Below are 26,374 nucleotides of genomic sequence, written 5' to 3' on the forward strand. Positions count from 1 at the left end.
TGAGAATCCCGGTGAATCCTAGAACATGCGAGGGAGGTTCCAGAGAGGCACCTGGTCCTGTCAGAGAGAGGCAGCGGACCCTCAGAGGCCTTCAAGCCCTCGTGAAGACAACACCAAAAATAAATCAGAACAGGAAACAGATACCTGGCCAGTCCCTGAGGCCTAATATCACTTCCATGGACCCTTTAAACTCACCCCGAGCTTGCCTTCCCCGTCTCCACCTTCCCATCTAATCTGTGAAGGGAGACACCAGCAAACACCAGAACCCCGTTTCTACAGGAGGGACATCATGGAACCCGGAGAAATGGAGCTGCCATATAACCAGCCCTGGAAGGTACAGATTCCAACCGAGTGTCATGGCTGCCAACACAGCCTGCTGCAGATGGCACACCCATGTGGCCTTCTAACAGCAGGTGTGTTTCATCTTTTTTTTTTTTAATTTTATTTTTTATTTTCAAACACCCTCAGAGAGACGCACCCGGGCAATAAGTATAATTAATTTATAGCTTTATGGCCCGTGTATCCAGACTTAACTGCTCAGGATTACCCCAGCTGTGATTAAGGGGCACTCTAGGAAAGGTCCGAGGCCCTCCCAAGACAGGCAGATGAGACACAGGGAGTCCTGAGTCCACGAAGTTCTCGTGACCCAGAAGGGGAAACGTATGTGCATTCTTTATCATCAGATAAAATGCCACAGAATATGTGGACCCAGATGCACCCTCCCAGCATGGGCAAGAATGTTCTAGGAGCACCCTCGTAGTTGTGAAATGCCAAGAGGGAGCTCCAGGAGCCAGGAGCTCACCCACCATCTTGCAGATAGAACATATCAACGTGATGGGTGGGGGGGGGCATCAGGGAACGAGGGGGAAAGAACACACATCATGACTCCATCCACGTAGAGACTGATGCCAGGTGGAGAGCCTGGAGACCAAAAGTCAGGCAGTGGGCTGGAGGAGCTGGGAAACATTGTGTCCCGAGAGGCCCGCCTCTTCTTCGTGGGGTTGCGGTTGGCCAGGCAGCTGAGTTCCCTCCGCAGTTTCCAAACTGCTCATTTCATTTGAGTGCCCCCACCTCCCCTTTCTTGTTCTCCCATTTTTAAAAAAGCAAGCTTTAGGGACCCGAGTTCAGGTCCCCAGCCCTCACATAGAAAACCAGATGTGGCAGTACACATCTGTAACCTCAGCGCCGGGAGGCGGAGACAGGTGAATCCCTGGAGCTTGCTGGGACAAGGAGTACTGAGAGAATCTGCCTCAAAAAACATGAGGAGAGGGTGACTGAGGAAGATACCCAGCCCTGGCCTCCATGCATGTATGTGCCTGCACACACACGCTTGTGCCCACCCCCCCTTTCCCCCCAAAAAAACCAAAAGAACAAGCTACAGACACAAGTACACTTAGATTCTCTGGCACATCTGAAATCCTGTCCCTGTCAGCAGAGGGTGTCGGGATGTCGCCGCCGCTCCTGTGCCAATCAGCACGGCCTCAGCCAGCGTCAGGGACTGGGTCACAGCTGGACCAGCTGGAGCAAGCTCTAGGATCAAGCGCTGAGGGGAAGCAGGGCTAGGTTGTGGACACAGCATCCCGCCCACAGAAAAGTCCCAGATCCCGTGCCTGTGTAGGGCTCTGCCTTGGAAGCTTGAATCCCACTAACCAACATGTTTTCCCCGTCAAGCCAGGCACCTGGCACCTGCCACAGATGTCTGATGGCTCCAAGCAGCAGGTGACCCGGTAGGCGCTGTCTTACCAGGGGAAATCCCAGACTAGGCTCTATCGTGTCTTCTCTTCTTCTCACCCCTACGGCAGTATCCCCAGAGCTCACTCCTCTGGCTACGAGAGAATGCTTCACCCGAACAGGCTCTGAAAGTCAGACCCAGTCAGAGAGAGGCTGTATCTCACCAACCACCAGACCCGGGTCACCACCCTGCCTCGGGTCTTCTAGTGTCTGTCTCAACATGTTGTGAACAACGACCATGAGGCCATACGTCCTAGGAGTAGGAGGTGGGGGGCGGGGCAGGGCACAAGGTTTGCAGTCCAGGGAAGAGACAGGCCGGGAAGGGTTAAATAACATCAGTAGCCATAAGCAGGCAATAGGGAGGCACAAAGAGAACGGACAGAGAATGGAGGGCCAAAGAAGACGCACGATCAGGAGGGCCTCCGAGAGGCCATGAACAGATGAAGCTTTTGATTTCAATTTGACCCACATCTGGTGCAATGTGAGCTGGCAAGGGACCCAGGGAACCACAGTAGCAGACCGGCGGCGGCGAGCAAGCTGGGTAGGAAGAAGAAAGACTGCGTGGGAGGTTACCTGGAGCTGCCTAGGCCTGACCACCAGGTGAGGGGTGAGGGGTGCAACATGTCGCTGACACCCAAGTATCCAAATTGAGCAACAGAGGCGGGTCACGGCAGGGTCTGGCACAGGATTAGAACTCGCCACCAGAGCAGACGCCAGAGCAGCCAGCCAGCACCAAGCCTCACACCCAACTCGGCCGAAGAGGAGAGTTTTGACACAAGAACAGAGTTGTTGCGGGTTTGATTCTGCCAAGCCCTTGCTCCTCGGCAGGTGAATGGCACCCCGGGGGATGGTCCCACCCACACCCTAGTGGGCAAGGGAGTTACAGTGGTAGCCACCAGGCTAAAGATCGGCTGGCACTCAGATCTTTTAGTCCCATACTGGCTCCCATCCAGTCAGTCTCTGGGGTCCTGAAAACTCTTCAAGAGTTGGGCAGAGGAGGAGATCAGAGAATGAGGTATTTTGGAGGGAGTCTGGTTTCAGGGTACGTGCCTACCATCCCGGTACTCAGAAGGCAGAGACAGGAAGGATGTAAGTTAGAACTAACTTGGGCCATACAGCACGACCTGGTCTCAAACTGGGTGCCAGATGGAAAGGATGGGGCCACGAGCCAAGGCATGTGGTGCCTCCAGAAGCAGGAAGGGGATGAGGGGCTGGCTGACTCCTCTCCCCATGGCCGAGAACACAGTGCCCCCTGTCAGAATCTTAACCTCAGGGCAGGACCCTTCGGACTTCGGAGTGACGGAGCCCGTGGATAAGGAGTGCTGGCGGGCCGTTTATCAGGGTGGCGTTATCTTTCGCGCTTATCTTTGGCTCCCTATCTGCAGCCCTGAGCTCATCAGGGGGTGCAGAGACCAGAGATTAATGGGACTGCAAGCTGGCAGCAGATAAGATCCGGGTGCCACCCTCCCACCTCGGCCTGGAGGCAGGGAAGGCACCCGGACAGGACACTTACCAAACCGGCAGGTGCTGACATTCTGAATGCCGGACTCGAGGCACGGGCAGAAGCCCTCATTGGGTGGGTAGACGGAGCCGTTGGCAAACAGAGTTTTGGGGGCCGTGAAGCGATAGATGGGGATGCCTTCAAACACCCCTGAATCATGGTAGGTGAGCTTCATGGACCTGCAGGGAGGAGGCAGGGTGAGGACTATTCCCATAGTTCTCTGCTTAGCAGGAGAATCAGGAGATCAAGGTCATTCTTGGCTACACAGAAAGTTCAAGGCCAGCCTGGGTGATAGGAGACCCGGTCTCAAAAGAATAAACAAACAAACAACAACAACAACAAAAACCATTTGGGGCCAAGTTGCACCTATACTGCCCATCTGGTAAATTTTCTCCTTGTTCCCCAAACAATAAAGAAAGCCAGCCAGCATGTGCACAGTGTTCTGCTACACTAGGTGTGGTCAGGCACCTGAGATAGTTTGAAGTTTACATACAGAGTTCCTGTCTACTTACAATGAAATGCCATTCTCTCTCTCTCTCTCTCTCTCTCTCTCTCTCTCTCTCTCTCTCCCTCCCTCCCTCCTCTTTTCTTCTCTTCTCCTTTCTTTTCCTTTAAATAACCCTGTAGCCTAGCTGTGGCTAGCCTGGAACTGGCTATGTAGACCAGGCTGGTCTCAAACTCACAGGAATCCACTTGCTCCTACCTTGAGTGCTGGGATTGAAGGTGTGCGCCACCACCGCCTGGCTGCCACCCAGATTTCTTTTTTTTTTTTTTTTTTTTTTTTTTGGGGGGTTTTCGAGACAGGGTTTCTCTGTGTAGCTTTGCGCCTTTCCTGGAACTCACTTGGTAGACCAGGCTGGCCTCGAACTCACAGAGATCCGCCTGCCTCTGCCTCCCGAGTGCTGGGATTAAAGGCGTGCGCCACCACCGCCCGGCTCCACCCAGATTTCTAAGACTTGATATTAAACAAAAGGTCTTCTCAGTAATGTTTAGAATAATATTTTAGATAAGTAAAATGTATCTAACAAATAAACATGTCAATCAAATAAAATATTATGTTCACACAGACTGATGGTAAGTTTTGTCCACTTGACACATCTAGACTCTCCTGCGAAGAGACTCTCAGTGGGAGATTGTCTAGATCAGGTTGGCCTGTGAAATTGTCTTGACTCCCTTAATTGATGTGGGAAGACCCAGCCCTCGGCGGGCGGCACCATCCCCTAGGTTTGGGTCCTGAACTATATATAATAATGGAGACGGCTCTCTGAGCTCTAGGCATGAGTGAACTCAATTTGACTCTGCTCTGGTAAGTGAGCTGACTAGCTGCCTGGAGTTCCTGCTTTGGCCCCCACTCCCACCCACCAGGATGGACCGTGACCTGAAATGATAAGCTTGGGTTGTTTTCTAATCTATGTGGCTGTGGCGGCTCAGAGGATCTTATCGGGTCGATGCTAAATTCCCTGATTTGGATCCCTGTGACTGTGTAAGAAAACACCTTCGTTTTGGAGAACACCCCCTGAAGGGTTGAGGAAAAGGGGCACCCAGCCTGCATGCATCCCGCTCTCACAGGATTCCAGAAGAGGGCGTACAGAGGAGAGGGTGGAGCAATGGTTCCAGGGATGGGCAAAAGAAAAAGACAGAGAGCAGCTGGCTGGGGTGTGGAGGAGTGCCTCCCAAGAGCCTGTGGTCAAGGGGTGGTCTCGGGGGGTGCTGCTGGATTGGGGGAGTGTGGGTCTACGCCGGGCAGTGGTGGCGCACGCCTTTAATCCCAGCACTCGGGAGGCAGAGGCAGGCGGGTGTCTGTGAGTTCCAGGACAGCCTGGTCTACAGGCTAGCTCCAGCACAGCCAAGACCCTGTCTCAAAAGACAGACAAAGTGGGATCCAATGGTTAAGGGTGACCTTGAGAGGGGTTGTGGGATCCCAGGCTCCTCCCCAGCTTCATCTGTGCTTCCCAGCACCGAGCTGAGCATCTTGCTCACTCCCAGGCTCATCAAAAACACTAACCTGGCTGAACCAGGGCCTCGTGTAAACCAAGCAGCAAATGCCGCACCGCTAAGCCACCCCCCCCACCCACCCACACACAGAACACTGCTGGCCACAGGTTCAAAAGCCACAGGGACAACGAGTCCCTGTCCTGAAAGCTCAAACCTGAGAGGGGAACTCACTGTCTCCTTTCTCTCTGGGTCACAGATACTTGTATGTCTATGGGTGTGTTTACGTGTGTACGTGTGTGTGTGCGCGCGCGCGCGCGCATGCGCGTGTGCACGGGGTGCCGATTCATGTATGCTGTAGGTCAGACACTGACACTGGATTTCTTTCTTTCTTTCTTTTTTTTTTTTTTTGGTTTTTCGAGACAGGGTTTCTCTGTGTAGCTTTGCGCCTTTCCTGGAACTCACTTGGTAGCCCAGGCTGGCCTCGAACTCACAGAGATCCGCCTGCCTCTGCCTCCCGAGTGCTGGGATTAAAGGCGTGCGCCACCACCGCCCGGCCTGGATTTCTTTTTCAATCACACTCCACATTATTTTTTGAGACGGGGTCACTCTGTGAATCTGGAGCTCATCCATCCTGCTAGGCTGGATGGCTTTCCAGCCCTCTCTTGCCTCCATCTCAGCAGTTCTGGCTTCCTAGGCACACCCTGCTGCTGAGTTCTGGGGATCTGAACCCAGGTCCTCTTGTTAATGGTGAATACTTTACTGACTGAGCCTCTCCCCAGCCCTGAGCCGTCTCAATCATCTCCGTCACTGACAGAGGCTGGGTTGAAGATGTTTTCTCTAAATCTGCAATCCTATCTGGGGTCTGGGCCATATAACTCAGGGGCAGACCACTTACCTAGTGTATGCGAGGCTCTGGGTTCTATTATAAGCAACACACACACACACACACACACACACACACACACACACACACACACACACACAAATAAATGGGCTGGAGAGACGGTTCAATGGTAAAGAACACTTTACTGCTCTTCTAGAAGACTTAGGTTCAATTCCCAGCACCCACTTTTTTGGGCAGCTCACAACCACCTATAACACAAGCTCCAGGTGATCTGACGCCCTCTTCTGGCCCCCACAAGCACCTGCACACACGATGCCCACACAGATACACCTAACTTAAAAAAACAGTAATACATTTTCTAAAATAACCAAGCTCTGCTTTGGAAAGTTACCCCACGGGCCGCAGGCACCCAGGCACAGACTCTGCTCAGCCCATCATGGCTCTGTTCACACCGGGCACAGATCGTCATTGTCTGTGTTAGCTAGAGAGGCAGAGGGCTCAAAGGTCAGCCCAGTGAGTCCCCAGGCCAAGGTCACTTCCAGCGTGGCCTGAATGGAACACTGGCTAGCGTGCCACTTGGGAATGGATTCAAGAGGCCCACCATGTCTTCCCAGGCCACAGTCAAGGACCCTGGGATGGTGGAGCCCAAGCTACAAGACCCCAGCACGCCTCTGAGGCAGGGGAGTTGGAGATCGGTAGACTGAGAGGGAACTGCGTCCAGCAGTTCAAGGTCCAGGTTCCAGGAGACCCCAGCCCTCCGGCTCCACTTCACAGCTCCCCTGAGACCTTGACCTTTTCCTACCTTCACCTCTCACCACCACCATCACGACTGAGTCCCCAGCAACCACCCACTCCCAGCCCCTCTGGGATCTGCAGAAGCCTATGGCACCCATGAAACCGTCAAGGCAGCCAGGCAACGTGTTTGCACTCTTGGACGCCAGCGGGGGGCACTGTTGGGGGAGGCGGAAGACCCTTCAAGGCGCAAATCCGCATGCAACCGAAATCCAAAATAAATCCTTCCTCCCCCGCATGCCACCTCTGACAAGAAAAACACCTGAGCCAGGGCCAGGCAGTGCCCACCCCAGGAGCTACCTGAGTGGACCCTAAATCATCTTAGAGGCAGATTCTCCTGTTCAGGAGGTAGGGCGTGCCCACGCAAGCGTTACCTGCAGGCCTCGGGGCTGAAGAATTCCAGCGAGGACTCGGGTGTCATGAATGGGGCCCACATCTGCCCAGAAGTCCCGTTGATCATGTTGCACTGTTCCGAATGCCAATAGTTGATCTGTGGGAGGACAGGACAAGATGCAGCCTCGAGGGACAGCCAAGGCCTGCACCTCATACATGCCCCGGTGCAGACATATCATATCCAACCCCTGGCACAGAACAGGCTGTGTAGACAGAGCATGCAGCCCAGCTTCCTGCTCCCCACAGAGGGGCCTGAACACACAGCATTGTCGGGGACTCAGTTAAGTCATCTGTACAATGGGCTCATTGCCCGCATCTTCCTGCGCCCTCCCCCAGCAGAAGTCAACATACACAAGGTGTGGCTCAGTGGTAGAGCACCTGCCTAGAATCCCCCAGTGAGGGGTTAGGAGTGTGGCTCAGTGGTAGAGCACCTGCCTAGAATCCCCCAGTGAGGGGTTGGGAGTGTGGCTCAGTGGTAGAGCCCTGCCTAGAATCCCCCAGTGAGGGGCTGGAGGGTGTGGCTCAGTGGTAGAGCACCTGCCTAGAATCCCCCAGTGAGGGGTTGGGAGTGTGGCTCAGTGGTAGAGTACCTGCCTAGAATCCTCCAGTGAGGGGCTGGAGGGTGTGGCTCAATGGTAGAGCCCCTGCCTAGAATCCCCCAGTGAGGGGCTGGGGTGTGGCTCAGTGGTAGCAGCAGTATCTAGAATGCCCCAGTGAGGGCCTAAGGGCATGGCTCAATGGCAGGGCCCCTGTAGAGGATGCACAGGGGCTGGGCTCCATCTTCAGACACTGACAAACTTAACAATACAAAAACACAATATACACAAAGATGTCCTGAGCAGAAGAGCCAGCTGCAAAACAGCCCACACAGGATTTGTGTGTATTCAAAGAAGGAAGGAAAACACATTTCTCTGGATACACAGAGGCGGGGTGGTTGGTCAACGGCCAGGAAGCTGGGTCCCGCAAACAGTGCTAGGGGTTTCCGGGTGGGCACGGACGAGGTGCTGGGCCTCCATTGTCTTATCTTTATGGGAATGTCTTCCTGTCTGCCTGGTCAACGAAAACTCAGGAACAGAAGAGTGAGGAGTTCCCAGCAGAAGCACTCAAGGGACAGTTCCTGGACCTGGGAGGTCCTCAGGTGACCCCGACGCCCTCTCCAGAGCACTCACCATCCCCTAAGGCTTGTCCCCAACCTAGTCCCTGCTTCAGGGGTTGGGGACTGTCTCCGCTCCTGCTCACCTTGCTGAGCCCGTTCCATTTGTCCACCAGGTGGATCCTGCTGAAGTTCTGGACGCCCGTGAACACAGTGAAGAGCCCAGAATCCGTGTTGTTCATCTGCAGGCAAGGCAGGGAACGGTACCCTTAGCCCGAGGTTGGGGGCACGAGACCTGGACACAGGCACAAGCCCACCCGCCCTTCCGCTGTAGACAGGTCCCCTCACTGCCGTACTGACTCAGTGATGAGGACAGACCCCTGCAGGGCCTCGCACATGCTGCCGGGCAACTGCTTGTCCACTGAACCATCCATTACCCCCAGCCCTCTCTCTTTTTTTTTTTTAACTTCACATTTTGAGACAGGGTCTCACTAAGTTGTCCAGGCTGGTTTTGAACCTGCCATCTTCCTGCCTCATATTCCCATGTACAGAGATGACAAGCCTACTCCATCAGGCCCAGCAGCCAATAAAGAAAAAAAAAAGGCATTTAAATGGGGAGTGGTGGCGCACACCTTTAATCCCAACACTCCGGAGGCAGAGGCAGGCGGATCTCCGTGAGTTCGGGGCCAGCCTGGTCTACAGAGTGAGTTCTAGGATCGCCAGAGCTACATAGAGAGACCTTGTCTCAAAACAAACAAACAAACAAACAAGCAAACAAAAGAGAGAGAGCAAGCATTTAATACAAATTCCCCAGGGAAAGAGTGCCATGGAAGGGTCTAGAAGCTAACAGAAGGGCCAGCAATGGTAGAATGGATCAGAGGTCACAGAAGCAACAGCTGTCAATCTCAGATCAGCTAAGCAGAACGGCTGGGGAGCAGAGCTTGATGGAGTGTGCTCTGCTCCTGTCTCCTTGCCTGTCCCCTCAGGAGCCCCACCCAGGACCCCCAACCTCAGCTGCAAGGAAGAGAGAGGAATAGGGGTCTGTATGGGTGGGTGGGTAGGCGGGAGGTGGGAAGGGCAGGTGCAGGAACAGGGCTTTACCCAGGGCTCCTGACTGTAAAAGCGCTACCATTTGGGCATTCAGCATCTTGTTACATGTTCACCCCACAGGATCCTCACCTGTCACTGGGAGACGTGGTGCCTTATCCATAGTCTGCTCTCCACAAGACTGTATGTATTTCTATTTTATGTGTATGAGTCTTTTTGCCTACATGTTTTATCTGTGTACCACATGCATACAGAGCCAAAGAAAGCCAGAAGAGGGCATCAGATACCCTGGAATTGGAGCTACAGATGGCTGTGAGCCACCATGTGGGTGCCGGGAATTGAACTAGGGTCTTCTTGAAGAGCAACCAGTCCTTTTAACCGCTGAGCAGTAAATTTCATCTAAGCTCCGTATAAACAGGTCCTGGAGGTGTGGGTGACTGGGTCATGTCACTGACCCTCACTGCAAGCCTACCTCATCAGCAGATTCCCTCGAAGAAAGCTGAGCCGGAGCAGGGGTCAGAGATCAGATCTTAGCTCAGGTTACTTAAGGTCAAGATGGAGAATAGGCAGGCACCTCTGAGTCACACTGATGGGACATCTGAGGTATGCTTCTCGAGGACTCAGTCCTCCAGCAAATCCTCCAATTTTCTAAGCTAACCTCCCAGTCACACACCCCTTGAACTGGATCAAGCCACCCCAGAATGCAATACTGGCGTTTTCTGTTATATGAGCTGATAATTTCCTGACTTTGCTTAAACCGGTTTGCGTTAGGGGCTTCCCCAACAGCCGGCTTTCACAACTGTTTGTGTGGACCGAAGACACTTACCTCAACAAACAGGCCGAACTTGCCCTTGATGGGGAACATGTCTGGGAAATATTTGTTGATCAAATTCACGAAGGGATCGTCATAGCCCCATAGGATCTCACCGACGGTCCGGTTCATAAAGGCACGCTGGCCCAGGGTGGCTAGCCCCAAGGTCATCATCAGCTTCAGGCCTGCAGGCTTGTTCTCCATCATTACTGAGCCACCCTGCAAAGCCAAGGAGATGGACGTGTCTCCCTTCCGCTACCTTCAACCAGGTATCAGGCAAGGAGTCCGGGCCCTCAGTGTGGACCCTTCTCTGGTCCTTGTTGCCAGGGCCATACGTACTGGAGAACATGCAAAGGGTTCAGACTAAGTGAACTCCAAGGCAGTCCCAAAGCTCAGGCCTGGCATTCAGAAGCCCTCCTCAGCCACTGTGACTGTAGAGCCACACCTGAGGCCTGGCAGGAGATACTCTGTAGAGCTGGGGCATGCACCCTCAGAACAGTCGAGGCTGGGGCCAAGGTTAGGAGCAGGCCTGCCAGAGAAGATCCGGGTGCTCTGTTTATAACTAGGATGCGGACCCCACGCTATCAGTAACAGGAGCCCAGGAACGGAATGCATTGAGAAAGTCTCCCCAACCTCCTACAGCCCCCTCTTCTAGGTTTTTTTAACACAAGGTCTCAAGATGTAGTCCAGGCTGATGCAGAACTCAGCATCCTCCTGCCTCAGTCTCTTCATGGGGATTCCACCCCACTTCTCATGTCTCCTCCCCACCTGGGAGTCCAGGACATCTGTTCCCATCCAGGGTCAAAGTGATCTGAGTGCATTTGAGTTTTACAGTTTTTGTTTGTTTGTTTGTTTTGGTGTTTCGAGACAGGGTTTCTCTGTGTAGCTTTGCGCCTTTCCTGGAACTCACTCTGCAGCCCAGGCTGGCCTCAAACTCACAGAGATCCGCCTGCCTCTGCCTCCCGAGTGCTGGGATTAAAGGCGTGGGGCTACCACTGCCCGGCAGGTTTTTTTTTTCCCCTTTTAAATTTATTTATTTATTTTATGTATATGAATGTTCTATCTGCATGTACAATTTTATGTCAGAAGAGAGCATCAGTTCCCACTACAGGTGGTTGTGAGCCACCACGTGGGTGCTGGGAATTGAACTCAGGACCTCTGGAAGAACAGGCAGTGCTCTTAACCTCTGAGCCATCTCTCCAGCCCAAGTTTTTACAGTTTTTGTGTTGGCTTTCCTCTGCAGCATACATTTGGGTCCAAGGTTTTTCCAAAGGCTGCTCAACCAAAAGTCACCTGTGCCTCCGGGGCGATGCATGGCTGGGGCGATGCATGGCTGAACGTTCCATGAAGCGTGTTGTGCTGCCCCCCCCCCGGCCCGCCCCCCCTTACAGGTCCCTTCATTATTAGTAATCAATGCAGGGTTCTTATTATGTTTATTGGCGGGGGTGGGGGGCATGCCATAGCACATGTATGGAGGCCAAAGGACAACTTGTGGGAGTCATATGGGTCCTGGAGAGGATCCAGCTCAGGTCATGAGGGTTACCGGCAGGCATCTTTTAACCACTGACCCAGCCTGCTGGCCCAGCACGGATTGCTGTTGTGTTTTAATATACAAAAAAGGAGCCGTGTGCCAGGTGTGGTGGCGCACACCTTTGATCCCGGCACTCAGGAGGCAGAGGCAGGCGGATCTCTGTGAGTTCAAAGCCAGCCTGGGCTACAGAGTGAGTTGCAGGACAGCCAGGGCTGCACAGTGAGACTCTGTCTCAAGAGAATGATAACGATAACAAACAAACAAACAAACAAATAAAAACAAAAATTATCCCTCCAGCCCCATCGGTCTTTGGGGACGTCAATGACAATAGACCTGGGGTTGGCAGGCAGGGAAGCTGAGGGACAAAGCCAGCCAGCACCTAACTGGGGTTTTTGATAATTTCCTATGGCCTGGGGTGGGGAGGGGGAATCAAAAGAATCTTCCAGAAAGTATGAAAATCAGACCATGGGATCCGCCCCTGGCCTGGTGAGGCTGGCCCAACTGGTGCCTGGGACTTCGTCCATGGCGGGGGTTGGGGTGGGGTGGGGTCCTCCTGGCCCCTCTGTGTAAATGTCCTTCCTGATCTCACTCTTGCCTTCTCCCCAAGACAGCTGGGACTGCTCCGCGTTGACCAGGTCCCAGCATGCACCGAGGCCGTTGACCCAGCAACTCCCAACCCTGTACTCCATAAGTAAATGCCTGCTCTCTCTGACTCCCACCTGCCCAGATCAGGTGACCCTGCCACACTGGTCCCCGGTGGCACTGCCGACCCTCAGGCTTCGTCAGGGACCACGATGGCGGTCCCAGAGTCTCAGGTGGGAAGTAAGGCAGTGAGAAGGATGGGGCGGTCACCGCGGAGACAGCGGGGTAGGCACGGGGTAGTCACGGGGCCCCAGCCTCACCAGCACCAGAATGTTAGGCAGTACAATGTAGTCACTCTCCGAGCCTCGGGACCTGTCGGGCTGGAAATGGAGGCTGCGATGTTCAACGAAGGACACTGTGTCGTTGTCGTGGAAGGTGATGTTGGCCTTGTGTCTGAATTCCCTGGGGGAGACACTGGATCAGCTGGGTGTGTGAGGCCGCGTGGATGCCCCCATCAGCTCCCAGCACACCCCGGAGCCACTGATACCCAACAGTAAGTACCAAGGCCAAGCTTGTCTATGTACCCCGGCATCCGCCCGTGGCAAGACACTGCCGCCACCAATGAACCCTTCTCTGGTCTCCCTCACCCACCACAAGGTTCTCTGAACCCCTCTGGAGAGCACCCCAAGTCCCCCACACCCCCCTCCCACTTGACAACCAGCACCCAGCACCAAGCTGACACCCACCCAGCCAGCGTTTACTGAGAGTTGACTACAGGCCACACGCTAGACTAAGAGGCTCAAACTAACCATCTCACCGGGTCCTTGAACCCCACCCCCGCCCCCCCCACGGTAGGTTTCTCCATCTCACAGACGGGAAAACAGTCCTACAGAAGTAAAGCCCCTTGCCCAAGGGGAGAGGACCAGGCAGCCACTCTTTTAAAGAGTCCATAGTTTCAACCATGAGAGCCCAGGATTGGGACATGTGCCACGGGATGCAAAAACCTCTGGGGCCTCAGTCTTCGCATCTGCAGGGTGGAACAATAACACTCCCACCCCAGCAGGTGGCTGCACCCCCAGGAAACCAAGGAGAGAGTTGCTGGCAGGTAAGCCCCTGGCCCCGCAGTCCCCTAAGCTGGCTTCCTCACTGTTCCCCAAAGCCACCAATCTCCTGCCTCAGGACTTTTGCACTGCTCATCCCATTGTTCCAGGGCCACAGGTTCCCCTCCAACCTTGAAGTCACAAATCTCTTCACACAGGCCCACACAGGCCACGTCAACTAAGACACAAGGCCCCTCCATGCTCTCTCTCCCCTCCTGGCTTGTGGCCCACTTCTCAGGTGCCCATGCTAACTGGCTTCATTTCCTCACCACTGTCTGACTTTTCAGACTCCATAGCAGCCATCTCTCCCCTTTTGTGCCCTCCGTGACCCCCCCCCCCAATAAACACACATACACGGCGCATGTCAGCACTCAGGGTCAGCCATGATGGCCTCCCTCTTCTCTGCCTGGCCCACCTCCGGAGCCATCTCCAAGGCTCAACACAGCAGACCCGCCTCCCCACCACCACAGCCCTCCCCGACCCCGCCTGGCCTCACCTGTAGACATAGGGTCCACGCTCCCGCACTACCGGCTTCTCACCCTTGAGGACCTCGTTGGGGTTGACCACCTCGAAGAAGTAGACGGACAAGTAGAAAGGGACCGGGATCTCCTTCCACATCCCGAAGGACAGGCTGCTGGGGTCTATGCGGACGTTCTGCCGGGAGAGACAGAGAGAGGAGCATAAGGAGGGGCTTGATTCCCCACTATGGCTCACAACAGCTGCCCGAGACAGGCCTGGTGCCAAGGGCCCCCGAGGCAAGTCAGGAAAGGTGGTTGTGGTGATCTGAAAGAGAATGGCCCTACGGCTTACATGTTTGCACACTTAGTCCCCAGTCGGTGAAGTGTTTGGAAGGATTAGGAGGTGTGGCCTTGTTGGAGGGGGTGTGGCCTTGTGAGGGTTGGGAGGAGTGTGGCCTTGGAGGAGGTGTGGCCTTGTTGAAGGGGTGTGGCCTTGGAGGAGGTGTGGCCTTGTTGAAGGGGTGTGTTGCTAGGGGTGGTCTTCGAGCTTTTAAAAGCTCACTCCAAAGCCGAGTGGTGGTGGCGCTCCTCTTTAATCCCAGCATTCTAGAGGACAGGCGAGTGTATCTCTGTGAGTTCGAGGCCAGCCTGGTCTACAGAGAGAGTTCCAGGACAGCTAGGGTACACAGAGAACCCTGTCTCAAAAAAACAAAACAAAACAAACAAGCCACTCCAGGCCCAGGGCAGTTCTCTCTCTGCCTGTGGATCAGGATGTAAGGTCTCAGCTACTCCTGGAACACCATGCCCACGGTACTCGCTGCCATGCTCCCCGCCATGAGGATAACGGATTAGGCCTCTGACAACTGTGAACAAGCCCCCAGTACTATAAGAGTTGTCTGGGTCATGGTATCTCTTCCCAGCCACACAGAACGCTGGCTAAGACAGTGCTCCTCAGGGAATGCACTCCTAGGACGGGAGCCCTGCACCAAAGTGGTTGTGACTTGGTGACTTTGGCACTTCCATTCATCCAGTCACTCATTCATGAAGCTATTCATTCATTTTTTTCATTTACATTCATTCATTTTTTTTCATTTATTTTCGTTCATTCATCATTTTGCTTTTTCATTTTCATTCATCATTTCACTTGTTCCTTTACTAATCCTTTTGTTCCTTTATTCACTCATTAATTCCTTCCTTCCTTCCTTCATCCATTCACCAAGCATGTTGTCAGCAGCTACTCTTGACAGGTCAGGTCCCAGGAGTGGCAGGGAGCAGTGGGAATGAGACAGACTGTCTGTCCCCAGCCTTGTGGGGCTTTTACTGAACCAGGGAAACATGGGCTCTGTGTTTCGAGGGGAAGGAAGCCAGTGTCATAAGACATGTTCTTTTCGTTTCTTTTTGTTTTGTTTTCCAGAGACAGTTTCTCCATGTAGCCCTGGCTGTCCTAGAACTCACTTTGTAAACCAGGCTGGCCTTGAACTCACAAAAATCCACCTGCCTCTGCCTCCCGAGTGCTGGGATTAAAGGTGTGCACCACCACCACCTGGCATGGCTTGGATTCTTCACAGTCACCAGCTTCGAGGGACAAAACACACACACACACACATACACACACACACACACACACACACACACACGCACGCACGCACGCACACGCACACAAAGCAGGGCTGGGGGCGTGGCTCAGTGCTTGCCTAGCACGCAGGCAGCCCTGGGTTCGGTCCCTAGCCATACAAAGCAGACATGGCAGGCGGTACAGGGTTGTCATCCCAGCACTTGGGACGCTGAAGCAGGGAGATGGTAACTTTGAGGTCCAGCCTGAGATACGTGATGAATGAGACTCAGTCTCAAAACGAAACCACCAGCCGGGTGGTGGTGGCGCACGCCTTTATTTCCAGCACTTGAGACGCAGAGGCAAGCAGATCTCTGTGAGTTCGAGGCCAGCCTGGCCTACAGAGCGAGATCCAGGACAGGCACCAAAACTACACAGAGAAACACTGTCTCGAAAACAAAAACAAAACAAAACCCACCAATTTTCTCAAAGGCTAGAAGGAAGAGGTGGCCTATTCTCTGACCTCTGTCTGACCTCTGCTTTTCATAAGAGCTAAGAGTCCCCACCCCCAGCTCATCAGAGACAGCAATGTCCAAAGGCCAGGTCTCGGGCAGTTTATATCACCTCTGACTAGTCTTTGAACTAGGCCTTCCAGGACAGGGACTACCATCCCGCTGTCCCCAAACAGCCAGAAACAACAGGTAGAGAGCCCAGAGGAGGTGGCGGGCCAGAGCTGGCAGGTCAGGGTGGACTCCAAGGCAGGGAGACACTGGGTCACACTCTCCCAGGCCTAGCTTACCTCTCTGGGCCTGGGTTTGTTCTTGAATACTACAAGGCCCTGTCACTGAAACCACGGCTGGGTCTAGCCTGTGCTCCACGGGACTCAGGGAAAGTAAATCATCAGCTCAGTATGAATCCCTACCTAGGAGAAGCCACGTCACACCTTCCTACAGTTGTGGCCACCTGTGGCCGACATTCAACCACAGCCTGAATTTCTGGCACACACAGAGAGGCATTTTGGGACCTTGGCGGCGGCAGCAGCAGCTGGAGTGTCCCTGGGTGCCCTGTGCTAGGCTTTGCCCTCTGTCCTGCATTTTCCATTCCTGGCCAGCTACACAGCCCTTTGAGGCAGCGACAGTCATAGTCCCTTTTTTCCTGGTGACACAGGAGGTCTTGGCCGTGGACCAAACACAGCGTCCACCTCATGGGCCACCGGAAGGTTTAGGTAAGAGCTGACAGGGAACAGTGACTGGATCAGGCTGGCCTCTGGCGTCACACTGTCTCCTAGTGAAAAGTGACCCTTCCCATTGTAAACTACAGAATCACCTTTTTAATTTTTTTTCCAGTCAAAGGAGACCAGAGACACCAGGACCAGCTGACTAGATAACAGTCATAAAGCTCAAGGCGGAACATAGTTGATTCGGTCACTCTATCCATCCCCCTTCCCAAGGCCAAAGATCATAGCCCTAGGACACAGAGTAGGAGGAAGCGAAGGTGAGTCCGCTCAGGACCGTGCTTCTCCCAAGGAACCCTCAGGCCAGCCAGACAGGTAGAAAGGCACCCAGGAGAGCACATTTGGGCTGCATATTAAACACTACATTGAGGGGTGGAGAGATGGGTCAGTGGGGAGATGAGGGCTCAATGCTTTTTGGGTGAGCATGACCAGAGGTCAATCCCTAGAACCCACGTAGGAAAGCTAGGCATAGTGGCACAAGCTTCTAATCTTATCCCTGGGAAGACAGAGACAGGTGAATCCCTGGGACTCACTGGCTTGCCAGCCTACTCACCAAGTACCAGGCAAATGAGAGACTCTGTTTCCAAACACAAGACATAGACATAGACATAGACATAGACATAGACACAGACAGACAGACAGACAGACACACACACACACACACACACACACACACACACACACACACACGGATAATACTTCTCCCAGAGGTAAATAAGAAGCCTGATGTCAGGCATGGAGACCCACACCTTTAATCCCAGCACTCTGGAGGCAGAAGCAGGTGAATCTCTGAGTTCCAGGCCCTCCAGGGGTACATAGCCAGACCGTGTCTCAAAAAGAAACTAAATGGGGCTGGAGAGATGGCTCCGTGGTTAAGAGCACTGGCTGCTCTTCCAGAGAACCTGCGTTCAATTGCCAGCAACCACATGGCAGCTCACAACTGTTTGTAACTCCAGGATCGATCCAACGCCCTCACACAGACACACATGCAGGCAAAACACATATGCACATAAAAAAAAAAAAATAAATTAAAAAAAGATAGGCCCATGGATACATTAGTGGCATGAATATTATGGGGGTAATCAACCACTCTCTGACTGGATGTAAGGGTTGCTCCTGGTACTAATGAATCTGGCCAAGAACCGATGACTGAGCGCTCACAGGCTCCAAGGGTAAATGTACTATTATTTTGCTAAATGGACATAGTATAAACTGGCCACCATATATGTGTATATGGGCCATAGTAATCAGATTCAGTGGGATACTTAAGAAAGAAAGAGAAAAAAAAAAGGATGTGGTGTCACACGCCTTTACTCCCAGCACTCAGGAAGCAGAGGCAGGAGGATCTCTTTGAGTTTGAGACGAGCCAGAGCTACATAGTGAGACCCTGTCTCAAAGGACAAGGGAAAAAAAAAAATAAACACATAAAGTTAAGAGGGGCCTGTAGAAGAATCCGGGAGGATTAGCAAGTCCATATCATTGAAATATATTGTATGAATGCTGTAATTCTCAAAGAATAAATAAACGACACTATATTTAAAATAAAAGAAAGTGTAGATGAGGGTTGAAGATGTAGCTCAGTGGAAGGGACCTTGCCTAGCACATACAAGGCCCTGGGTTCAATCCCTATCACCGTAACAAAATAAACAAAATGTGGAAAACTTTAAAAAAAAAAAAAAGATCTAGCTGTGTGTTGGGATGCACGATTGTTACCTCAGCATCAGGCAGCTGAGGCAGAAAGTTGGCAGCCTGGCTGGGGCCAGGCATCGTCTGTCTCACAATAGCAAGACAACAAAACAAAGACAAAAACCAGGCTGTGTGCCAGGAAAAGATCCCAGGAGGGAGTTCCAGCCAAGGCTGACCCGCTTTGAGAGCGTGCCGGGCTCCGGGTCCACCCTTAACAGGGGTGTTTGTAAAACGAGGCTCTAGGAAACATCTGGAGAGCCGCTGGGAGAGCACCAGCCTGCCTCTGGCACCACGGGCCTCTGTGTGTGTGACCTGGTGGACTAGGTCAGTTCCATTCCCAGCACTCCAGTAGCAGAGACAGGAGGATCAGGAGTTGAAGGTCATCCTCAGCTACATAGTGAGTTCAAGGCCAGCCTGGGCTACACAGAAGCCTGTCTCAGAAAGAAAACGGGAAAGGAAGGGTGCAGTGTAGTATCTCCGGGGAGCAGAGAGAAGGCAGAAGCAAAGCATATAGGCTGTGTGAGTCCTAGTGTACAATAGTGTACAAGGCCGGCATGTCTCAATAAACGTTTTTTTGTTTTTTTGTTTTTTTGTTTGGCTTTTCGAGACGGGGTTTCTCTGTGTAGCTTTGCGCCTTCCTGGAACTCGCTTTGGAGACCAGGCTGGCCTCGAACTCACAGAGATCCGCCTGGCTCTGCCTCCCGAGTGCTGGAATTAAAGGCGTGCGCCACCACCGCCCGACTTAAACGTTTTATTATTATTATTATTATTATTATTATTATTTACTGCAGTTACTTATTTGAGCACATAGGTATGTGTGTGGGTTTGCACACGCCAGGGCACATGTGCGGAGGTCAGAGGACAACTTGTAGAGAGGTTGGTTCTCTCCATCCACCATGTGGGCCCCAGGGATCGAACTCAGCCCATCAGGCTTAGCAGCAAGTGCCTTCACCCACTGGGACCACCTCGCTGGCCCCTAAATGATATGCCCACACAGAAAGTCACCTGTCATTTTAAAAAGATAAACTGTACAGTCACATAGGATGTAATTTCCCCGCAACTGTGCAAAAAATAGGAAGCTCAAGCAAAAGAAGTGAGGATGTAGGTGAGGTATACAGCCTGGGGAGAGCCGTGTCCACGTCTGGAGTTGATCGTATCTGTGTAATGCCCAGTGGCCCCGTGGAGTCCTGGGTTGACACAGCACCCAGAACACCAGCTTCCAAATGCCGCCCGCCCCCCGGGGCAACCTCCCCCGCCAAAATGACCTCCATCCCAACTGCAGTATTTCTGACTCTGTACTGTGCCCTGTTCCTCTAGGGCGGGTTTTGGGATTCTTTGTATGTGATGAGGTCTCATGTAGCCCAGGCTGGCCTTGAACCCTCTATGTAGTTGAGGAAGACCTTGAACTTCCGATCTTTTCTTGCATCCGCCTCTTCAGTGCTGGGATTGCAGGGATCTCAGGATGTCATGACACCAGGCTCTCAGCGGTTTAGACTTTTATTTGTTTGCTTTTAACTTGTGGGGGAGCCAGCTAGAGAGATGGCTCAGTGGTTAAGAGTATTTCAGTTCCTAGCATTCACATCAGGTGGCTGACAAACTATAACTCCAGCTTCCAACACCCTCTATGCGCGCGCTCGCACGCACACACACCTCTCTTAACCTCTGAGCCATTTCTCTGGCACACCCCCCCCCACACACACACACCACATTTGAAATACCAGTCGCCCACATACCCCGGAGATGTCACAACCCGTATCAGAAAGATCACATCCCACAGTTTGAAAACTCTGCCCTAGAGGAATTCTCAAGGTGCAAGAGGCCGGCAGAACTGCGGAGGAGTGTGCCCGCAGGCTCTCATCTCCAACAGACTGGCTCCCTTCCTCTCCCAGAGGGCTCTTCAGGAAAGCTGGCAGGCAGGGCAGGCTCCCCACAGATCCTGCTTGGCTCTTTTGGGCACAGGGAACTAGCCAAAATCTCAAAAGCCAAGCGTGGGGTGATGGGCGGTTCCCCAGGAGAGCAGGTGGTTGGGGTTGCAGGAGGCTGAAGTGTGCAGCGCCCTTGAGCCCAGTGATTAATGTGGGGTGCATAATGCCTGCGGTGGTGTGGCCTTTCCCTTATCTGCAGCTTGCGGTCCAACGTCTTTCAAAAAAAAAAAAAAAATTTAACTTTGGAATTCTTTGGCTGACAAGATGACTCAGCAGGTAAAGGCACTTACCCCGAAGCCTGAGGAGTTAGGTCCCTGGGACCCACATTAGGGAAGAACAGAACCTACTCCAACAAACTGTCCTCTGACTTTTCTGCACGTGCTCTGGCATTTGCATGCCATGCCCACTGGCCTCCACCAAAATGATTCTTTAAAAAAATTGATAAAATTTTACCATGACATTGACCTATGAGCCTCTTCCTCTGCCTGGCCCCGGTGGCATCTCTAACGCCATGACTTTCCATCTTTCTCTCCATCGTTCCATCGACTCTGCCTCAAATGCTCACACACTCTCTCCCAGACCCTTGCTTGGCTGTCTTCTTCAACATGCTTGCCAAGGAAGCCTTATGAGCAAGGCCCTGTGGGATGCTGTGTCTGTGCTCAGGAAGGCCCACACAGGTCACCCTGAACCCCGAGCTCCCTCACCCACTCTTGTTTTTTCCAAGGCGCTCCTTGTTTTCCCATTTGCCTGTGTATTGTGCTTAGGTCTCCCTGCCAGGCCATAAATCCCACCGGTGATGCTCACGCTGCAGCCCTGAACTTCCAGGCAGCGCCAGGCACCTGGCAAGACCTCAGAAGACTTTGAGGAAGGAGCCAAAGCTAATCCTGGAACACCATAATCCGCCAGTCTGGGAAACGAACCCCCCAGAGAAGCCGACATCCTGTGGGCACCTTTGACATAGTATGAGCTTGAGAACGTATTGATGGCTCCGTCGTAAATTGCTTGCCTCAAAAGTATAAGGGCAAGCCAGGCGGTGGTGGTGCACGCCTTTAACCCCAGCACTCAGGAGGCAAAGGCAGGCGGATCTCTGTGAGTTCGAGGCCAGCCTGGTCTACAGAGCGAAATCCAGGACAGGTACCAAAACTATACAAAGAAACCCTGTCTCGAAAAACCGGGAAAAAAAAAAAAAAAAAAGAAAGTATAAGGGCCTGAGTTTGCCCTCCACCCCCAGCTCCCACATACAAAGCCAAGTGTGGTGGTGCATTGCTTGTAATCCCAGAACTGGGGAAATGGAGACAGCAGGGTGCCCGGGGTGAAACCCAGATCCTAGAGAGAGACCCTGCCCCATAAAAACAAAGTGAGGGACTAGAGAGACGGTTCAGTGGTTAAGAGCATTGGCTGCTCTTCCTGAGGACCCGAGTTCAAATCCCAGCACCCACATGATGGCTCGCAACCATCTGTATCTCCACTTCCAAGGGATCTGATGCCATAGTCTGGCCTCTGCAGTCACCAGGCATGCACGCGGTGCACAGACATACATTCGGGTAAAACATCTATACGTGTAAAATAAAAATAGATCCTTAAAAAAAAAAATAAGGTGGTGACACACGCCTTTAATCCCAGCACTCGGGAGGCAGAGGCAGGCGGATCTCTGTGAGTTCCAGGCCAGCCTGGGCTACAGAGCGAGATCCAGGACAGGCACCAAAACTACACAGAGAAACCCTGTCTCGAAAAAAAAAAAAAAAAAAAAAAAAGAGGTGACCTGGATCTGAGAAACAACACTAAGGTTGACCTCTGACCTCTACACACAAACATGCACACAATAATGGCATTTGGAGATATACCAGGACAGAACCCTCACACAGACTAGGCATACACTGTGCCACTAAAGCTGTGCCTCTAGCCTAAGAGAAGAATATTCCTGAGCCCACCCACGGCTCGGGCTCTTCAGGTCCAGGATGAATGATAGGTAAAATGTCCCACCTTCATTCTCAACCATTTGTCTATTTTTCAATTAAGTGAGTCTCAAAAATTAAAAAAAAAAATAGATGCTTTTGGCTTCCACAGCTTGACCCTCCCAGCTGGTCCCCAGCCCGGGGCAGGAGGACCAAGTGAAAGGATCCTTGACTTCCACACAAGAGGTTTGCAGCAAGCCTCCTGCCCGGACTGAGTGCTGGCCAGAGACAGTGAGCATGGTCCTGAGGGCTGGGGACCCAGACAGCCCTGGAGGGGAAGGGGGGGATGTTCCACGATGACCACAGTGCCCAAGTGGGGAGCCTTGCCAAACCCTGTCCCAAACACCAACCCCCCGGGCCAGCAGTAGCCGAGGCACATAGCTGAGGCTTGCACTTGACACCCGAATTCCGGCGAGCAATGACCTCACTGGCCCATCAGATCCTTACCTTAAAAACACCTGCCGGGCGGTGGTGGCACACGCCTTTAATCCCAGCACTCAGGAGGCAGAGGCAGGCGGATCTCTGTGAGTTCGAGGCCAGCCTGGTCTACAGAGCGAGATCCAGGAAAGGCACCAAAACTGCACAGAGAAACTCTGTCTCAAAAAACCACCTGCAAAGACCTCATCCTCATGCTTAGGATCATGGATGGAGATTTGGACTCTAACATGAGGCCGCGTGAGATGGGATAGGACCCTCAGGAGGTGTGGCCTCACTGGGAAAGGATTTTGGGGTGCAGACTCTCTTTGGCTTCTGGTTCCCCCCCATCCCCCCCCCCCCCCGTGACCTCTCTGCCCACAGACGTTTCCAGCAGCGTGCAGTAGCAATGAAGTGGCCTCATCAGAAGTAGGTGATACCAGTGTCAAGCCTAGATCCTTCGTCATAGTAACAGCAGAAGAACAATACAGAGGGACTGCCTCCTCTATTGGTAGCCAGGAGCTGCCTCAACCCCACTTGGCAAGCCTTGGGGACCCCCAAAATGTACTTCCAAGTGCCTGGAGAGACAGGAAAATCGGAGCAACCTCCATGCCCTGCACAATGCAGGACTGGGGGTTCCAATCATTTGTTTGTACCCCAAAATACATACTAGTTATGTGCCGAGTGCCCCGCAGTGACCTGGGTGCCAGGGTACAACAGAGAATAAGCCAGCTTGCCTTCCAGAGTAGAATTGGGTGGGATGGCTGGACACCAGATAAACAAATGCTTTGGGGTCACGCCTTTAATCCCAGCACTCAGGAGGCAGAGGCAGGCGGATCTGTGTGAGTTCAAGGCCAGCCTGGTCTATGAAGTGAGTTCCAGGATAACCAGAGCTACATAGAGAAACCCTGTCTCAATCAACAAACAAACAAACAAACAAAAAAAAAATACTTTGAGCCGGAAGTGGGCTCTGTGCCACTCAAACCAAAGAGAACACAGTGGGTCCGGGGTGAGAGGGTGCTCTGACTGTAGCCAGGGTAATTCCCAACTAAAGGTCTGCCTGCAGGAGCCAAACACACCCGGATGTCGGAGACACCAGGCAAAACAAAAACAAAAACAGACGGAGATGATCAGGGCCCTTACCTGAGGTGCTAGAGACCTGAGGAACCCTCTGTGTGGGTAACAAGACACTTGGGCACATTTCACTTCGTTGACTCTCTGACCATATATCACAGGCACAGCACCAGGCTCGGGAGCCTCTGCCCCAGGAAGGTCACAGAGAGGGAATCTATCTCCACATAGGACCCCACAGGATCAGCAGGGCACTCTTCCCAGCCTCTCCAGGGACTTCCCAGCGGCTCAGCTGAGGTTCTGCGGAGCAATCATTAATCTGACCTAGGAAATTGCAAAACCTGATCCTTCCCTTAGGAAACACGTTTCAGGCTCAAAAAAAACAGTTCTGACCCAGCAGGGGTGGGACACACGTTTAATCCCAGCACTCGGGAGGCAGAGCCAGGCCGATCTCTGTGAGTTCGAGGCCAGCCTGGGCTACAGAGCGAGATCCAGGACAGGCACCAAAACTACAGAGAAACCCTGTCTCAAAAAAACAAAAATTAAAAAAAAAAAAATCCTGGCAATGACCAGCGGGGTCTCTCGCAGTTTCTCCCCTGAGTTATTCCAAGCTCACCTCTCTGTACCACCTACATCGCTCACTCTCCACCTACCCTAGGGTGCTCCTAAGCTCACAGCCCATTGCACTTAACCCTCCCACGATTGAGACACGTGCCATCTCTCATCTTTTCCATCTCTTTCCACAGCCTCTGCCGAGCCCCTGGTACACAAGAGGCTGTGCGCTAGGCCTGAACCACAGCAGTGAAGAAAACGGACGGGACCCATCTTTGTAAAAACAGCCCCTCCCCCTCAGAGCCCTCCCCTACCAAAAGTTCCTGTGGCTTCAGGGACAAGCCCCCCCCCCTGCCCCCAACATGCACCCAGGGATTCAGTTCTGATGGAGAGAGCTACAGCCAGCCGCCCTGGAAACATGAGGCAGCTTTGAGACAGAAAGGACCATGTCCTTTGCATGACAAGGGATGGCCATGCATAAAGCTTGGTGACCTATGACGTCATAAAGCTATTCCCACCAACTCGGGAAATGTCCCCTTAATTCATAATGAGCTCCAGGCCATGTACCAGCATGGCTAAAATGAGAAAGACTGGCAGTCACAGATGTTGGCGAGGATGTGGGGGGCAACCAGCATGTGTACACGCTGCTGGTGGGAGCGTGGGCTGTGGGTGCCACGGCTCTGCCTAATGAAGATGAGTACCCGTGCACTGTGGCGTGGCGGTCCGCTAAGTCATCCTGGGGAAATGTCGGCACCCGTCGGCACCGCCCACAGGCTGTCCATAAATGTCTCCAAGAGTTTTGCTACGGTAGCTTGATACACAAGAGTGATACCAACGTCCCCACAGTCACATGCTAGAAAGTTCCCTAGACGTCAAAGGGTGTGGCCGCTGAGTCCCTCGGGCTATGCCAGAACTGTGGTTTCTGCTTCTGTGACACACGGGGACGGGCAGACACATCTTTAGGGACAGAGGTGGGAAGGTGACCTCAAGATACAAACCCCAGTTTGACAGGCCAAGGGACCTGTCCAGGTATAAAAATCAGAGCCCCAGGGGAAAAGGATCTGCTGGCTCCATCAGAGTGTCCCTAGTGGGTCCCTTGACACCCCTCCAGGGTAGCTTCAGGCCTGTCAAAAGCATCCTGTGAATACACACACACACACACACACACACACACACACATCCCATCCCAAAATAGGCACAGCCCGAAGACACCCTAACCCCACAGCTCACATGGCGCCTGTACCCACCCCACTGACACCCCCGACCCAAAACAACACAGGCTGAGAACACTCATTCATTCATTTGTTCATCCATCTGTTCAATCGATTTCATTCTCTCCAACCTGCCCAAGCACCTCCAAGTCCCCAAACTGGTACTTAGCACTATGACGCAAAGTTAACCAAACTGGATTCTGCCCTCAGGGAAATGGTCGTGAGTGGACAAGAGGACTCTGCTAACCTGCATGACTCAGGGACCCGAGAGGTAGCACTCAGAGCATCAAGACGCATCTGCTGGCATGCGGCGGCGGCGGCGCCAGCACCCTTGAAGGGCGCATCACACAGGGCAGCATCATTGGGAAACAGCCATTAAAGCCTGTCACCCGCTCCCACCCACCTGCAACCTCCTCGCTCAATCCCAGGTGCCACTCAGAAAGATGAGAAGATCAGCAAAAGACTTAGTGATGCTTCCAGAAGCTTCGATCACAGCCCTGTGAGAGCTGGGAGCCCACCGAACAGGGACCAGTTTGCTCAGGACACGACCTAGCAATGAGAAGCACCAGCCATGACTCGTAGGCATCTCACCGGCCTCAGGCTGAGCTGCACGAGGCCACTGCAGAGCAGGGCCAGGGGTCCCACTGTGAAAGCACAGAGACAAGTCGAGGCAGAACCCGGCTCGGCTTAGATCGGTCAAGCTAATCCACGCAGCCGGAAGCTAGTGGAGGGCTGGGTGTGGTAACTTATATCTGTAATCCCTGCACTCAGTAGGGTTAAGGCAAAAGGATCGCCATGACTTTCACAACAGCCAGAGCCAGAGCCAGAGCCAGAGCCAGAGCCAGAGCCAGAGCCTGTCTCCCAGAGGGGGAGAGAGAGAGAGAGAGACAAAGAGAGAGACAGAGAGAGAGAGAGAGAGACAGACAGAGACAGAGAGACAGAGAGAGAGAGACAGA

At 53.1% G+C, this 26,374-nt stretch overlaps 1 protein-coding gene across 2 annotated transcripts in view; it reads right to left on the reverse strand.

Annotated features, from left to right (window-relative positions):
* The window catches only part of Scarb1 (scavenger receptor class B member 1), a 69,443-nt gene that overhangs the window by 14,929 nt on the left and 28,140 nt on the right, over positions 1-26,374 (reverse strand). For both annotated transcript variants that reach the window (XM_028894303.2, XM_028894302.2), the window contains exons 2-7: positions 13,857-14,014; positions 12,581-12,722; positions 10,163-10,366; positions 8,436-8,531; positions 7,178-7,293; positions 3,245-3,411 (exon numbers count right to left, since the gene is read on the reverse strand). In XM_028894303.2, coding sequence (XP_028750136.1) covers positions 3,245-3,411; positions 7,178-7,293; positions 8,436-8,531; positions 10,163-10,366; positions 12,581-12,722; positions 13,857-14,014 — 883 coding nt within the window. The remainder of the gene's footprint in view (positions 1-3,244; positions 3,412-7,177; positions 7,294-8,435; positions 8,532-10,162; positions 10,367-12,580; positions 12,723-13,856; positions 14,015-26,374) is intronic.

This window comes from Peromyscus leucopus, chromosome 23, assembly GCF_004664715.2.
Source record: "Peromyscus leucopus breed LL Stock chromosome 23, UCI_PerLeu_2.1, whole genome shotgun sequence".
Lineage (NCBI taxonomy): Eukaryota > Metazoa > Chordata > Mammalia > Rodentia > Cricetidae > Peromyscus > Peromyscus leucopus.